The 17835-nt window shown below is 41.1% G+C and overlaps 1 protein-coding gene across 2 annotated transcripts in view; it reads right to left on the bottom strand.

Moving 5' to 3' along the window:
- The window catches only part of LOC119797121, a 37450-nt gene extending 20115 nt beyond the window's left edge, over window positions 1-17335 (bottom strand). Inside the window, exons 1-7 of one of the 2 annotated variants that reach the window (XM_038306076.1) lie at window positions 17079-17335; window positions 3127-3195; window positions 2840-2936; window positions 2055-2125; window positions 1745-1971; window positions 1530-1639; window positions 1307-1449 (exon numbers count right to left, since the gene is read on the bottom strand). In XM_038306076.1, the coding sequence (XP_038162004.1) occupies window positions 1307-1449; window positions 1530-1639; window positions 1745-1971; window positions 2055-2125; window positions 2840-2936; window positions 3127-3195; window positions 17079-17280 (919 nt within the window). In that variant the 5' untranslated portion in view covers window positions 17281-17335. Of the gene's footprint in view, window positions 1-1306; window positions 1450-1529; window positions 1640-1744; window positions 1972-2054; window positions 2126-2839; window positions 2937-3108; window positions 3196-17078 lie in introns of both variants that reach the window. The other variant, XM_038306075.1, reaches the window with a different exon arrangement.
- Between the last annotated feature and the right edge of the window lie 500 nt (window positions 17336-17835).

A 17835-nucleotide genomic window follows, 5' to 3' on the forward strand; every position in this document is an offset into this window, starting at 1 on the left:
CCTTGCTGTGACATCTGCTGCATGTGCTCTGTGTTGTCGTATGAGAGGGCGGCGCTTTGTGACGCCATGCCTGGGTCCGCGATTGCGATTGGTTGGGAGGAAGTAGTGACTAGCATAAACCTACATGCTAGGCTACAATGAGAAGGAAGGAAAACTGCGTTTCTTTATCGAACTTTTATCGAGCCTATTTTTTTCTATTGCGCCACACGTCTATCGATCGATACATATCGTTATTGAATTATCGCCCAGCCCTACTTTCTACATATAGGCTAACATTTTATCGTTCTCGCTCTCTGTAGTTCCCCTGTGGCGCGAGCACAGGGTGGCTGTTACGCGTCTTTAGCGAGCATGCGCGTTTCCTGTCGCTTGCGCAGTGAATCGTGCCGCCTGAGCTGTGTGGAGATGCAGGGGAAACCGTATCTGATGGGGAAACGCAGCTCGACGTAACACCGGTATTTCCATGTGGAAAAGGCTGTTTTTCCTCTTTCCTCCCACAGAACCCCGAACACTGACGTTCTGAACCTCGCCTGCGGCTCCCATTCTGAACTGATCTTATTTGTGTGTAGTCTACTAAACATCTTAAAATACTCCTGGTGCCCCTGTCTGTGTCTGCATGTGGGCAAAACATCCTAAAAACCATGACACACTCATGTCAATAATTCTTCTTGTTATTTGGTATGTGCCTCCAACACAGAACAACACACGGATTGTGGTTAACTGTTTATTTGACCTCTATTTATCAGTCTCCAATGGAGGCGTGGGGACATCTAATGGTGGGGGACTCCTGATAAGAATGTGGACAGGATCTTCCATTATAACGTCCAAAGGTTGGCAGTTGGACACAGAATGGTTTTTGAAGCAGTTCATGATCATTTGGCTGCAGCCTCCTTTATGGATTATGGATAAGCAATCGGGTCACTTATAACAGGCTGTATCAGGTCAAAGGTGGCACTTTAACAAACAGATCATCACTAAATGTACAGTGTTAGGTTTATTAAATGATGATATAAAATGTATGTGTGCTTATAAAACATTTTTGCAAGGGGAAGCTCCACTCCTGTCTCCTGATTCAGTCAGGAGACCATCCTGCCTTGTCATTCTGATGGAGCATTCTGTCTTTAAGAACTGATCAATTGTTCTGTCAGAACAATACTCTGTTTGTAACCATGTGTCATGTTACATTTTATGAACCCGACATACAGTATAAATATTTATCCAACACCAGTTTGTGAAATAAATAAAAAGGAGACGAGCCGCCTTGACCGGAACAGGAGTCGGGTCCATGAAGAATGAACTGAAAACTCACCTGATTTTGTGACCACCTCGATGAGACGGTTGTCCAGAACACGGACGCTGAGGACGATGGTATCGGGTCTGCTCTTCTGATCAACGGGATTCTTCTGAGGAGAAGGAAGAGGAGGAGGAGCAGGAAGAGGAGGAGCCTCGTTTCTGAGACAAAGAAACAGGAATGATTAAAACAAAGGATGAAATCTAAGCTTAAAAGATCCACTGCCAGCGTCATCGCTCACCTGGTGTCGCTAGGAGATTGAGGTTGGATGGGGGAAGCATCTTCGCCGTAACCTTCATTGTCAATGGGAGCATGCTCTTCATCACATCCTGCTTCCTCCTCAGGGGGACACTGAATGAAAAGTGTCTAATTTTACCAATTGAAACCTTTATTTCAGCCTTTATTAATCAACCGGTGCATTCACTCTCTACACTCTCTGCTTTGCAGGTGTGTTACTTTTATTCGGACGTAGAGGGCAGAGTTTCCGGCTGCCCTGCAGATCTGCTCCGGTGTAAAACAGTCCACCTTCAGAGGCTGCAGCCTCTTGGTAGAGTCGGCAATAAAGGACTCAAAGGGAGTGTCGGCGGCCAGCAGAGGGAAGGTGATCCTCAGAAGCCTCAGGAAGTCGGCCTCACGCAGGCCTGAAGGGCACCTCAGCTCGTGAACCGGGTAGTCTTCGTCCACTAGAGCAGAGGGAGGCCAGATTAGGAGAGAGGAAGCTTAAAATAAAAAAAGAAATAAAGCACAAGAGTAACAGGATCTCTACCTTGGTCTGAGATTGCCTCAATGGTCCAGTCCTCCAAGATGCAGATCTTCAGGTCCAAATAGTTTTCTAGACTGGAAAAGTGAAAGAAATCCTCTGTAATGATCCACAATGCAACACTATAAAAGCCATAAGTTCCCCCCTAATCTAATGTGTAATTACTATTCAATACCCTATGCAATAACCTGTTTTTATATTTGATAACCAGTCCTTTTTATATATCTATATATACATATACATATAGATAGATGATAGATAGATAGATGATAGATAGATAGATGATAGATGATAGATAGATAGATGATAGATGATAGATGATAGATGATAGATAGATAGATAGATAGATAGATAGATAGATAGATAGATAGATAGATAGATAGATAGATAGATAGATAGATAGATAGATAGATAGATAGATAGATAGATAGATAGATATATAATCGATACGCTGATACGATTGGCTGAAAGTGTATTATGGAAGGTCGGGTACTAGCTGGCACATCCCCCAATCAGCAGAATGAACGGCGGCCGTCCCAGATTGATAACGAAAAACTCGAATCAGTTCTATACATATCAATCTGGTTACTGCCATGTTAACCTCTCACAGCCATGGACTAAGAATTATAAGGCATGAGAAAATATCCGACTGTAAGAGATGTTTGGATGTTTCTGAATCTAAGCTGAAGCCTGTAAATAACAGGGGGGGGGGCGAAGAGCGCACCTTAAGGAACCACGCATGATCGGACCTACTGTAGCTGAGGAAGGTTTAGGGGAACGTCTTTCCTAACCTGGAGGTAATCTGAGAATGTTGATTGTCGATGCTTTCATCTTCCTTCCCCTCCTTGTGGTTTGAGAGGACATTCAAACTCTGGGCATCCTTGATATCTGGACAAATAATAGCAAAAACAGATAAAACAGATTACTTTGATATGAAAGAAATCATGTCTTTAAAGTAACAACCAATTTTACAAAATTCTAAGTAAGTTTTTGTTAAGGCAGAAAACCTTTTTCTGTGGAACATTAATTTGCTTTACATTGACATAGATTGGTTGTTTACCCATTGCTGCATCCATACTTATTTGCTGATCCTCCTGCTTCAGTCTAACATGTCCACCAGTTTCACACGGCGGGAACAGCGGTATCTCTGGAACACAAGGTCAGAAATACTTACTGATAAGAACATGAAACAAGATTTAAATATTATTCTTTAAGTTAATGAAACAGACTGATCACCATTAAAATAAGAATTATTTACTTAAAATGTAACAGACCATAAAACAATGGGAACTGATAAAAAAAAAGCTGAAATAGACGAATTAGTTGCTGCATTAATGTGGCCATTAAATGTGGTGTTGGGTTCAGAAAATGTAGGTTTTTGTAAAAGGAAGAACTGAAATACACAGTAAGGGATTTTCATAAGGCTTCTGCAGAAGGAGAGACAGTTGAACCCCAGACTCAAACACACCGTCTCCCGCCGGACCTCCTCTGCAGAGCGTTTTATTAACAGAACATGACACATGGTTACAAACAGAGTATTGTTCTGACGGGACAATTGATCAGTTCATGAAGACAGGACGCTCCATCAGAATGACAAGGCAGGATGGTCTCCTGACTGGATCCTGAGACAGGAGTGGAGCATCTCATTTCTACAATGTTTCATATGAACACACATCACTTTAATAATCATCATTGAATAAACCTAATATGTGGTCTCCCATTAAACGACCAAGGAACTGCTCTACATCCGCATTTATATGGAAATACTTTCCTTCAATGTTTATGTCTTCTAAATGTGTTTTTTTTTTTATAAATTCTCACTTAAGTTTTGTGGAATCATTTTTTTCCATGGACTGTTTGTGAATAAAATGACTAAAGTGTGCCTGAATAGGGGTAATTATTTAGAAGCCTTGTTCCAATCTTTATGCTGAGATGTAGGAAAAGGAAGGAGGTTTGAAAAGCAGAAGTTTCCTCCCTAGTTTAGATAAGGGGAAACATAGATAAACATGTCCTTACTGTGTTCAAGGTTCTCACGTGTGAACAGATAACAGTTGTCTGAAATGTTTATCTGACTAAATGCATGTCTTTGGTGAACTGAAGTGTTTCTCTTGGGAAGACTCAATGTTTGTGTGTGAGAATTCTCTTTATATGCAGCGGTGGGCAGCTACCTCACTAGAGCCACACTGACAGTTCAGCTGTTTGTGTTCGTTCTCCTCTGCAGAGTAAAATAAAACCTTTTTCTTCCTTTCGTATTGCCTCTCAGTGCTCATTTTTAATTCACGAATTGGCATCATGAAAACAAGATTCTTCGCTGATCCGTCCATTCTGTGGATTCTAGAAGAAGGGCTGATCATCAAAACCATCTGGGTTTTTCCTCTACCTCAAATAGGCCATTTCAGAGGAGGAGGACTCTTCTGATGCTCCACCGAGTGGATCGATCTCGACAGGACAATAACTTCAGGAGATTGAGAGAGGAAGAAAACTAACAAACTCCTTTAAAGGTAAAAAAAACTAAATATATTGTTATAACATTAAGCAGGCAGTCAAAAGACTGACCGAGGTAGGCCTCTCATAGGCTGAGGGTAAGTCTTTTTTAAGGTTGAGGTTGTAGTGTTGTGTATTAATCTGCACTAATCATAAGAATAAAATAAAGCTAATGTTTTATAAGTTTAAAGTTGTTTTCACAAATACTGTTATAAGAGCCATTCAAGGCCAAGAGGAGAAAAACAGAGCAATGAGTGTGTGTAACTGTTGCACCTGGCTCTAGAGGAGTGGAATCTGCAGGAAAACGCAGGGTTGAGGCCCCTTAGTGATAGGAAAGCACGCTCATAAAAATGAAATATTTGACATGTCAAGGTTGCCCAGCTCAGCAAAATTTGGCCATACAACTTGTGATAAAAAGAGTTGTTATTTTCAAGGCACACTGTGCAGTACTGGTCCCAGAAAGGGTGATGCTTTGACTGGGACACAAGGGGGAACACTAGGCCAGACTGACATGGCTTGAAGTAGGGAAAGGATTAGTTTCAACATGTTTGTGATTGAACTGTCATAAGTTTCTGATTTAAGTGCACCAGATGTCCTCATGGCCTGAGAGACTGCTCTCACAAGAATGTGATGTGGCTATGAATGTCATCGTGATTTGCAGATAAATGATAATGTGACCTTTACCAAAGACTGTCGTTTAAATATATAAAAAATATGTTCTGAAGGGGGTTTTCCATTGATAAGAAATGTATAAAAGGGAGCTGTTTGCACCATTTGTTAGCTGATGCTCACCGGTGACCAGCTCCGTGTGAATGTGCTGTTTTTGGCAATAAAGACCCTGGACCTGGACTCAGCTGCCTCTGCCTGAATTTTTGGATCTTTGTTTGAGACTTTTTCTGCTTTTTCAGAACTTTGAATTTTACAAAACTTAGCTTCAATTTTAAGTCGTCAAGAAGACAATAATAGACGACAGTAGGTCTTACTAAGGAAAGTAGACAGAGTGTTGCAACAAAATAAAAAGAGAAAACAAGGAACCAGAGTGATTATGAGCGCTGAAAACAAAATTTAAAGAAGTTAAAAAGAAAAAGAAAAACATCTAATAATAGAATATAACACATAATATAATGACAGCAACAACTTACGAAAATTCACTGTTGTTCTATTTACTAATGCACATCCTTCTTTTCTCTTATACTCTTCTGCTTCGGGTGTTGTGGCCGTAGGTTCATCTCCAACAGAGCACCTCGAGCCTGTATCCCAGTTTACCACAAGCCTGCTGCCCTCTGCTCCAACTCCACCTTATCAACCGAAGGCTACAAATCCTTTTCTAAAAAATGACAACTTTTATTACCTTGTCACTTCTGGTGTTCCCTCAAGGCTCAGACAAGAACAGCTCTCTAAATGATAGTTTCTGCTACATCTGTGACAAAGCTGATCACTGGGCCAGAAACTGCCCACACAAAAAACATGGGGGCAGAGGAGGATGTGGCAGAGGCTCAGTTCATCATGGGGGTCCACCACCCTACCATGGAGGCCAGGGAGGACAGAGAGGAGGCTACAACCATGAGGCAGAAGCCATTCTCAGCAAGGGGGGTATCAGGCACCGAAGCGAGGTCACTCTACCAACTAGTGAGGGAGCCGTTGGAGCGACCCCCGGTTCGACAGACTGCAAGTAACACACACACACAAAGTACATTTTAGAGACATATATTAGTTTCCTGACAATTTTTTTTATGTTTTACTCCGGTGGGTTGCTGATCTCATGTTTGAATTGATATTCCTTTTTCATGTAATAATGGATATCCAGTAACTAAAACTCTCAATAACAGTTGGGTTAGGTTTTAGTTAGCTTTCTCTGATATACGGTATCCTACCATAGCAAAATGTTCTTTCTCTCATCTATAGGTACCTTTCTTTAATGATATGCTGCGTTAGAGATCTCTGAGGATTATCTAATATAAAACAGGCCTGTTTCCTCCACTCATAACATATGACCTCCGGAGAGTTTTTTATTATTATTATATTTTATTTTATATCACCTAAGGCGTCTAAGAAAATTCGTAATGGCTTCCACCCTGGAGTTTTCCAATCCACTTTGTCTGTTTAACCATGAATAGTGGATGAGTTGGGAGACTGTAGATTTTTGTATTGCTACAATAATTTGGCAACAAATTGGCAATAGTTACCTTTTCTTCTCTTCTCCAAATTAAATGCTGTTACTGTCACATATTCTGCGCGTTTGTGATGGTTACTACACTGCCATCAGAGCATTGCTTAAAACACTGTGGGTGATTCTAATCTGACCCCTTTCGTACCCCCACCTTGTCATACCTGAAAATAATTAATTTCATAATTTTGCATTCAGTAAACAACACCTGAGGAAGTCCCACCTCATAACAGTGTTTTAAAATTAAATAAGGGGCCCCCTTTAAATTTCCCTGGATCTGAAATGCTTTTCCTTTCCAGATCATCACACCTATAAAACACTGTTGTTATTTTGACACATGAGAAAGCATGTTTTAAATGGGAGATTTATATAACGGTTTATATAATCACATAAAATTTACTAATTATGTTCAAATGTTGCTATCATTAAATACTTTAGTTTAGTCATTCAAGCTATCTCAGTCTAGCTTTTTGTTATTCCTTCTTTTTTCTTAAATCTTCATCATTCCGTTTAAGCTGATTTATGAGGCTGAACTATTTCCTTAGCTGTCTGCCAAAAACCTGTGAACTGCAGGGCTGCTAAAGAGCCTGCTGCATGCCCCCACCTTTTGCTGAGATAAGATCCTTTGTTATCCGAACTGGACAAATGGAGCTTTTAGACTTTACTTTTTTCCTTCTTTTTCTGGTTACCTAAAATATTTTTTCCATCCCTTTTGTGTTTTGACCCATGGGGGACCATGCGTCAAAAGGGAGGACCAGGAAATGGATGGATAAAAATTGGTTAACAGTTAATTTTTCTCAAATAGCAACAAGGTTTTGTGAAGATTGTTTAATTTGTGCAAGTCACTGTCGTGGAAAATGTCCTCCCAACGACTTAAAATTGGTGCTAAGTCTTATAAAAATTCTAAGTTCTTAAAAAACAGTTGAGAAGTCTTCAAACAATGATCAAAAATCAGGCAGAGGCAGCTGGGTCTGTTGTGGAAAAATTCCTTTAACGACTTAAAATTGGAGCTAAGTTTTGTAAAAATTCAAAGTTCTTAAAAAACAGTTGAGAAGTCTTCAAACAATGATCAAAAATCAGGCAGAAGCAGCTGAAGTCCAGGTCCAATGTGATTTATTGCAAAATACAAAGAATCACACACGAGTTGGCTGCCGGCAAGCAACTGAACAAATGATGAAAAATGGCCCTCTTTTATACACTTCTTGGGGCCCGTGGACTCCTCCCACAGGCCCCCTCCTTTTTTTCATTATTCTAGGTACTTTTTCTTCGGGTAAAACCAATTATTTTTATCTTACCGGTGAAAAACCCCTTTCAAAGCATATTTTTTATATATTTAATCAACAGTGTAGTGAATTAGTGTGCACCAATGATTAAAATATATACATGTCATTCACATTGAATAAAGGTCCTGCTTTAAAGGGTCTAAAAGTCTGGTATGTTGCAGAGCAGAGACAGAGGGTTTGGTATGCTGCTTTAAAATGCAACTTCAGCTTGGAACGGGACAGTGAGTCTGGCAAGTCATTCTAAAAGTGGCTTCAGTAGTAAGGTTAATTTAAGAAGGTGCAGATGTCCTGCAGGAAGACACTTGAGCCCAACTAAGGCCTGTGCATGAGACATACCGTATTTTCACGACTATAAGGCGCACTTAAACGTCTTTTTTTTTCCTCAAAATGTGCGGTGTGCCCTTTGGTGCGGTGCGCCTTATGTGTGTTGTAACTGCGACTTTTGAGACCACCTCATTGAGGAGATGATGAAAGAGTGGCTGAATGTAAGGAGACCAGGTGTTTTTTTTCCACCCCTCACCATCGCTGTTAATATGTAACTCCATGCGTGCCCATCTCACAGCTGATGTGAAAAACAAATTAACGCTGCTCGACATCGGTGTGAACCGGACCCAGCAGGTGCAGCAGAAGCAGCGAGTTTACATGCAAAGTCAATGGTTGACGCGCATATAGGTGCAGCAAAAGGTCCCGCAGCGCATTTTGGTGCAGCACGTCGGGAGCGTTTAAGCATCTGAAGCGCCGCGCTTCTGCTGCTCGAGATGGAAAAATTGAAGTTTTGCTGCTGGACGCGCCGCATCAACCAATCAGAGAAGCTGATCTGGGAGCTGCCAGCGAGACAGACAGCGCTCTGATGACATATGATATTAACGCAAATGGAAAAGGCTGGATGGATGCGTGGCTGAGGCAGGTGTATGTGAGAAGACTAGGTGGTTTTTTCCACGCATCACCATCGCTGCGTGCCCATCTCACAGCCGATGTGAAAAAAAGGTGAATCAAATGAACGCTGTGCTCGCCGTTATCCCGGGGGTCTGACAAAGGAGCTTCAACCGCTCGACATCGGTGTGAAGCGGCCGTTCAAAGTAAGGCTGCGAGCGGCGTGGGAGCGATGGATGACCGACGGAGACCACAGTTTCAGGATAAGAAGGCAGCGCCGGGCAGATTACGCCACAGTTTGCGGATGGATTGTAGATGCTTGGACTAAAGTGTCTGCTGGCTCTGTTGTTCAAGCTTTCGCAAAAGCCGGCATTATTTCTGAGGAGCCGCGCTGCACGGAAAGTGACTGACAGCGAAGAAGGGGAAACTGGCATGTCTGATTTAGCGCAGCTGTTTTATTCAGAAACAGAGGATGATGACTTTGATGGGTTTGATTAATACTTTGTAATAAATACATGAATAAAGCACAATCATACTCAGTTTTGCTCCCGCTGTATTTTTCTCCCTGAAAACTTAATTCAACAGCATCCCCGGCGCGTCTCCTCCTCTTCACCGCGGTGGCTGGCAGGTGTTTTTTCATCTAAATAATCTAAATCTTGCAGCTATATTTGCTGTGATCAGTGGGAATAAAGTAGTTTTAATATGTTTTTAAGTGAGAAAGTCCACCTGAAAACGTAATAATTGCAGTCAGTTCATCCAGATTATCTATTTCTGTCGGAGGCGCTCAGACCTCCACATACCAGCGGTGCGCAGACAGTAGGAATCCCTTCAACAGCAGCCTCACCGCGGCGGCTGGCAGGTGTTTTTCATCTAAATAATCTAAATCTTGCAGCTATATTTGCTGTGATCAGTGGGAATAAAGTAGTTTTAATATGTTTTTAAGTGAGAAAGTCCACCTGAAAACTTAATAATTGCAGTCAGTTCATCCAGATTATCTATTTCTGTCGGAGGCGCTCAGACCCCCACATACCAGCGGTGCGCTGACAGCAGAAATCTCTTCATCAGCAGCCTGTAGGCTGGGCAGCCTGGGGTTCACCGCGGCTGCTGGCAGGTGTTTTTCATCTAAATAATTTTAGCTGCAGGCACCAGGATACCGGCAATAAAAGCGAACATATTCCGTCAGCAGGTTTCAGGATTTTAAGTTAATTTAGGAGCGATCACAGTGCTCTGTCATCTGCAATGTGTCTGTCTCACGGCCAGCTGCCAGGTTTGATTAATACTTTGTAATAAATACATGAATAAAGCACAGTCATACTCAGTTTTGCCCCCGCTGTATTTTTAAATACGCAGTAGAGGTATTTAAAGGTAGTAGAGGACTTGTACCTGTATATAAAAAACGCGCCCTATAGTCCGGTGCGCCTTATGTGTGTGTTAAATACAGAAATGGGACACATAACTGAGAGTGCGCCTTTTAGTCCGGTGCGCCTTATGGTCGTGAAAATACGGTATACGTGTAAGAGTAGAATCACTGGAGTTTTAAGTACCAAGATTATGCCAACCAAGTTTAATGTGAAATGTTATAATCATGAATCACTGAATGAAAACTTTGCTCTGAAATAATCACTGAATGAAAACTTTGCTCTGAAATAATAATGACTGACATATGATGTGTTTTTTGATTTAATGGCAACATATGTTATCATGACTTATAAGAAATGTAATCATGACCTGTAATAAAGTGTTTTTTATTAAATATATAAAAAATATGTGTTGAAAAGGACTTTCCCCCGGTAGAATAAAAATAATTAGACTTAACCGAAGAAAATGCATCTAAAATGGTGAAAAGAAAGGAGGGGCTTGGGGAGGAGCTCCCAACAGCCCTAAATGTATAAAAGAGAAGCTGTTTCATTATGTTGTCAGTTGTTCACCGGTGACCAGCTCAGTGTTGATGTGTTGTGTTTTGCAATAAAGCACTCTGGACTTGGATTCAGCTACTTCTGCCTGATTTTTTGGATCTTTGTTTGAAGACTTTTCTGCTTTTTAAGAACTTTGAATTTTACAAAACCTAGCCCCAATTTTTAAGTCGTTAAGAAGAGAAAAAGACACGACAACAGTCTTTGTTATAGGTTATGGTGACATTTCTTTGCAAATAATGATGACATATATTGTCATTAAATCAAAAACACATCATTTTCTTAATTATTAATCTTTCAAAACAAAGCTTTCATCTAGTGTAACTTATGATTATAACATTTCTTTGAGAACAGTCTTACAGGTCATGATGACATCTGGTGCACTTAAATCAGAAACATATGGCAATTTCAATCAATAATATGTCAACTAAGCCTTTCTTCCAATGTGATCTAAGATCATAACATTACTTCAAACCAGGTCAGCATAACCCTGGTGTTCCATGTCCCAGTAAAACATCATCCTTTCTGTGACCAATACTGCACAGTGTATTTTGAAGATGACAACTCAATTCATCACAATTGGTTTAGCTGAGCTTAGCTGAGCTGTGCAACCTTGATATGACAAATAACTCATTTTTAATGAGTGTGCCTTTTTCACTAGAAAGGCTCATCCATGTAATTCTGCAGCATTTCCCAATCTTGGATTCAACCCAATACCTGCTTTTGACTGGATGCCAAACTTCAAAAGGCCAGGTGCAGAATCATACACACACTGCTTCTCTATTTCTCCCTTTGGCCTCCATAAATGTATTTATGAAAACAACTCTTTAAACATTTATAAACATTTAATTCTGTTTTATTCTAATCATTGGTGCAGATTAATACACTACAGGTCCAGGTCCAGAGTGGTTTATTGCAAAATACAGGTCAAACCACCCGAGATGCGTACCGGTCCACATCTGACTTACAGAGACAGTCCCACTTATATACACTCGAGGAGCATTATTTTTAAAGCCTTTCTTTTGATCTATCAAAGCCTTTTCTTTTGATCTATCAAAGCCTTTTCTTTACACTTTAATGGTGACATTTACTGCAGTTAAATCAAAACTCAATATGTCAAAACAACACTTTCATCCATTGTGACTTATGATTATAACATTTCATTAAAAAGGTCAGCATAACCTCGAAACTCAAAATCTTAGTAACACATCACTCGTATGTCGCTCAGTACCGCACAGTATCACTTTGAATATGACAACTCATATATCACAATTAGTGCAGCTGGCCTGTGCAACCTTGTCCACATAATTAATTTTTAATGAGTGTGACTTCATCATCAAAAGGCCAAGGAGCCTTTGTGGCCAAGGAGCCACAAAAACAGTTGATGCTCCATTTCAACATCTAATGATAGATTTTATTGAGCTAACTCCATGTGAAGGAAAGAAATATTGCTTAGTGATTTAGATATGTTTTCAAGATGAATTGAAGCCTAACATTTTGTACATGAAATATTACAACACATTTAATGTTAACCTAATGAGGCATTGTGTCTATCGTCCACAGAACGGAGGAGCTGCTGAAAGAGAAATTAGATCCGTGAAGAAACGGGTCTGAATTGGGTCTAGGCACTACAAATTGCTTTGATGCGGATGCGCATGCGCCGCCGTAAAAAAAAAAAAAAAAAAATCTAACCTAAATCATTTTGAAATTCTCTTTGCAGGACTGCCAGAGACTCATACAACATCTACACTTACATACACTATATTGCCAAAAGTATTTGCTCACCTGCCTTGACTCACATATGAGCTTAAGTGACATCCCGTTCCTAATCCATAGGGTTCAATATGACGTCGGTCCACCCTTTGCAGCTAGAACAGCTTCAACTCTTCTGGGAAGGCTGTCCACAAGGTTTAGGAGTGTGTTTATGGGAATTTTTGACCATTCTTCCAGAAGCGCATTTGTGAGGTCGCACACTGATGTTGGACGAGAAGGCCTGGCTCTCAGTCTCCGCTCTAATTCATCCCAAAGGTGTTCTATCGGGTTGAGGTCAGGACTCTGTGCAGGCCAGTCAAGTTCATCCACACCAGACTCTGTCATCCATGTCTTTATGGACCTTGCTTTGTGCACTGGTGCACAGTCATGTTGGAAGAGGAAGGGGCCAGCTCCAAACTGTTCCCACAAAGTTGGGAGCATGGAATTGTCCAAAATGTCTTGGTATGCTGAAGCATTCAGAGTTCCTTTCACTGGAACTAAGGGGCCAAGCCCAGCTCCTGAAAAACAACCCCACACCATAATCCCCCCTCAACCAAACTTTACACTTGGCACAATGCAGTCAGACAAGTACCGTTCTCCTGGCAACCGCCAAACCCAGACCCGTCCATCAGATTGCCAGATGGAGAAGCGCGATTCGTCACTCCAGAGAACGCGTCTCCACTGCTCTAGAGTCCAGTGGCGGCGTGCTTTACACCACCGCATCCGACGCTTTGCATTGCACTTGGTGATGTATGGCTTGGATGCAGCTGCTCGACCATGGAAACCCATTCCATGAAGCTCTCTGCGCACTGTTCTTGAGCTAATCTGAAGGCCACATGAAGTTTGGAGGTCTGTAGTGATTGACTCTGCAGAAAGTTGGCGACCTCTTCGCACTATGCGCGTCAGCATCCGCTGACCCCGCTCCGTCAGTTTACGTGGCCTACCACTTCGTGGCTGAGTTGCTGTCGTTCCCAAACACTTCCATTTTCTTATAATACAGCTGACAGTTGACTGTGGAATATTTAGGAGCGAGGAAATTTCACGACTGGATTTGTTGCACAGGTGGCATCCTATCACAGTTCCACGCTGGAATTCACTGAGCTCCTGAGAGCGACCCATTCTTTCACAAATGTTTGTAAAAACAGTCTGCATGCCTAGGTGCTTGAATTTATACACCTGTGGCCATGGAAGTGATTGGAACACCTGATTCCAATAATTTGGATGGGTGAGCAAATACTTTTGGCAATATAGTGTATGATGACATAATGCTTAATTACTTAATTTCACTTACAGCCCTGCTAAAGGAAGTGGAGACCAGATACAGAGAGGACTCCCTGCACCAGTTACTAACACATTCAATGATTTACAGCCAGGAGATTTTGTCTTTATAAGAAATTGCAGGAGGAAGATTGGAGATCCTGGAGGTGGGTGGGTCTATTCCAGTTGTTGCTGACCACCTGCATAGCAGTAAATTTCGCAGAGAGAACCACCTGGGTCCACGCCTCCGACTCCCAAGAAGTTCATCGGCAGAGTACCAGACCAGGCTAAAGAAGCAGACGAATATAGCTCATCCGAGGAACTAAAGAAACAGACGAATACAGCTCAACTGGGGAACTAAAGAAACAGACGAATACAGCTCAACTGGGGAACTAAAGAAACAGACGAATACAGCTCAACAGGGGAGCTACATCAAACACTTCCATCAGGAACCTTCATCAAGCACTTTGGGTTTTTCTAAGCTGCCACCTATATCAACCTACTCAGTAGGAGCCATCCTAGCTGAGGCAGCATTAAGAAGCATGCCTGCAAGAAGCCTGCAGATACCATAGTGGCTGAAAGCTGCTATAATGTGCTGGATTTTCCTCCTGGGGTGTTTGCTCCTCACACTCTTCTTCTGACGGCCGTTCTAAACTAGCAGCTATCCAAGATCCACAGGCAGTGAGACCTGGGAACTGGGTGTTCATCAGTCATCAGAGAGACAAACTGGGCGAGTCCAATGTGGAAATGACCATTCCAAGTGCTCCTGACCACGCCTACAGCTGTGAAGATTGCAGAAAGACCATCCTGGATTCACCTCAGCCACTGCAAGTTACAGAGAGTGTTAAACATCTGAGGCTGGACCAGTAGGGAAGTCCGACTACAAAGGGGTTTGGGTTTTTAGGGCCACTCGTCTCAACGTCGGTGAAGAAATCAACTGATCCCTGTTCTTTAGAAGTCCTGGGTAAAATTAACATCTCTGCCAAAGTAGCAAAGATGGGGTTCCCATGGAGATGGGGCTTCTTTTTTTAATCAAAGCCTTGCCCCTTTGAAGGCCATGGTGATACACATTGTAGTTTCATTAAAAACTTCACATATCAGCATAACTTTGATGTTTATCATTGATATGTCAAAACAACGTTTCATTAAAACATCAAGCATAACGTTGATGTTTAAAATTTCATTAAAACATCACACAGCGGCATAACTTTGATGTTTAAAATTTCATTAAAACATCACACAGTGGCATAACTATGATGTTTAACCTTGACATGTCAAAATAACTCATCCTTGGGTTTTCCCAATGCATACATCAAAGCCTTGGGTTTTTCCAATGCCATATTTCGTCCCTCCTAATCTTATCTTCAAATCTTCAAACAGCTATGCACATATTACTTTACTTAGATACATGTTGAAGCACACCATCTGACCATTATAACACGAATATATTTATTGTGAGACATTTATCCACTATATTCTATTCATGGTGCAGTATTAATTCACTACACATCGGTACACAGGCAATGAGCTAAAACTGAAAGATCGGTCTGGATCAGAGATGTAACATTGCATATTGCCTCTCAGTGCTTATTTTTAATTCACAGTTTTATAAACAAAAAAACTCGGATTTCAGTCATCCTCTCTCGAAGCTCAGCTTCATTTACAGGGCAACAGAATTCAAGCTGTGAAAAATACTTGGAAAATATTCAAGTTGCACATCAAACTAAGGCGAGCTGGAAAATAGAAAAAATATATTTTCTTTTAAAATCTTTATCTTTTCAATTACTGCAGAGCTTGGATTCCACATTATGCAAAAAAAAAAAAAAACTCAGCTTCTCTTAAGCTTTTTTATGACACACTAGTAGCTATGTCAGAGACAATCTAATGGACCCCAGAAGCAGAACAGCAATTCACAAAGCTAAAAGCCGAACTTTTCTCAGCAACTGTCTTAGCTCTACAAAATTATCAAAAATCGTTCATCCAAACAGTTGACGGTAAAGCCAGTTATATGACCTCTGTGTTGTTACAGCCTCATGGTGATAAGCTCAAACCTGTAATGTCGTACTCTAAAGGGTTAAAGGGGACCCGTGGAAACAGTAGCTCCCCCATGTTCTTATTGTTTATCCTTATTATATTGTGTAGTTGGATGTGTGTGTATATATATATATATATATATATATATATATATATATATATATATATATATATATATATATATATATATATATATAAAACTGTAACTGGAGCGGGAAACAAAAGTAATTTCCCTCTGGGTCGGGGCTTCCTCACGGTTCTTTTCCTGGGACCAAGTTACTTACTACTCTTAACTCAAACTGGGTAAAACCATATAAAAAAGGACTATAAAACAGGAGTAAAAAAGTAACAAAGTTTATTCCAGATCAGGTCGTTACAGGACAGAGAAAGATGCTTAGAGCTTGCACAGCTGTGGGCTCAAAAATCACGTCCGCGAGCGTCCAGCAAAGATTGAGCCCCGAACAAGGTCATCTTCTGCTTCTTATAGCTCATGAGTCTATGTGTTGCATCAGGTGGATGCTTAGCTGTCCATATCAGAAACTGACACGCCATCCATGCCCTGACCTATATGCAGCTTGCTTCTATGCCTCAGGGTTACAGATAGCTCTCCTCTATCAGACCGGCTCCAAGATGTGCCCATATCCTGTGTATTTTTAAAGACACGAAGGCTGCCCTGATTAGATGACTCCGTATACACAGTGACATCCACAATGTGAAGGAAGGCCTTCTACTCTCTCTAATCTGGCTAATAAAGTAACAATGCACATGATGTATAAAGAATAAACCGAATAAACAGACAAATAGAACACTCTAAGGTGAGCTAGAAGCACTCTAAGGTGAGCTGGAAGACATAACACAAAGAGGAGCAGCTACAGTCTCAGACTTCACATGATCCACCTGAACTTATACCACAGGTTGCCGATAGGGGCCGCCCCTCCACGCTGATAGACCAGCTCTGTTTTTTTATTCAAAAACGGGCAGCTTATGAAATTTACCCGCTATTTTGGGGAGACATTGCTTAAAAGGCGGTTGTAATTATTTAATAGTCTTTTTTTATTACTTTCGTTAAAGCTTAAAACCTTAAATAACGGGTTTAACTAACAGACATAAACGCAGATGTTTGTTTCTGTTGGACGTTTGTTTAAAGTTGGGTTGAATTTCCCCGCCTTTTATGAACGACAGCGACCAAAAAGCAAACCCAGTGATATTAAACCGCCTCTCCAATAAAGCAGAGCCGTTAAATGAGCGTTTATCGTAAATAACCGACCTGTGGGCTCAGATTTAACCCGGGGCTGCAGCAGCTCCAGCAGTTTATTCCGTCGGTCGAGCTTCTGCCTTAAGTCCACAGCCTCCGCCTCGTACAGGCCAAAAGTCATTTCCACGGCCGCTAGGATCTCCGTCACGAACATGCTCTGCTTCTCGGTGATAATTTCCCTCAGAAGATGGATTTTAGACATGTTCGTCGCCATGTCTGCATCGTAGACAGCGGATCCAAGATGCTTCGCTGGTACTGCCCGAGCCGTACCATCAGTTCATCTTCTTCTTCTTCTATTGAGTTTTCTGGCAGTTTGCATCCTGTGTGCATTACCGCCATCAACTGGACGGAGATGTAATTCAGAAATATAATGTCTGTATATCTTTATATCTTCATGAAACTAAATTCTATCTATACTTACACACACGCACATACACACACTAAATTCTCCCAGCTAATTCTGTATCTTTTAAATATTTAATAAGTGCTTTAATTATCTTATCTGATTGATGCTTCCCTAATAAATCTGCCATCTTTACTGAACTCCCCATTACCCTTTCCAGTTCTTTCCTCTCTTTTGTATATTTGCTACAATAGATCAACACATGTTCTACTCCTTCGATTTCTCCGCAATAACAACAATTACCCGTTGGATGTTTCCCTATTATTTTTAGACCTGCATTTAAACTAGTATGCCCAATCCTTAACCTGTTTATCCATATTTCCTCTCTTCTACTCATTATACTGTTATATCCTATGCTAATATCTT

Source organism: Cyprinodon tularosa, unplaced genomic scaffold (genome assembly GCF_016077235.1).
Source record: "Cyprinodon tularosa strain WSP-4 unplaced genomic scaffold, ASM1607723v1 ctg571, whole genome shotgun sequence".
In the NCBI taxonomy this organism is placed as follows: domain Eukaryota; kingdom Metazoa; phylum Chordata; class Actinopteri; order Cyprinodontiformes; family Cyprinodontidae; genus Cyprinodon; species Cyprinodon tularosa.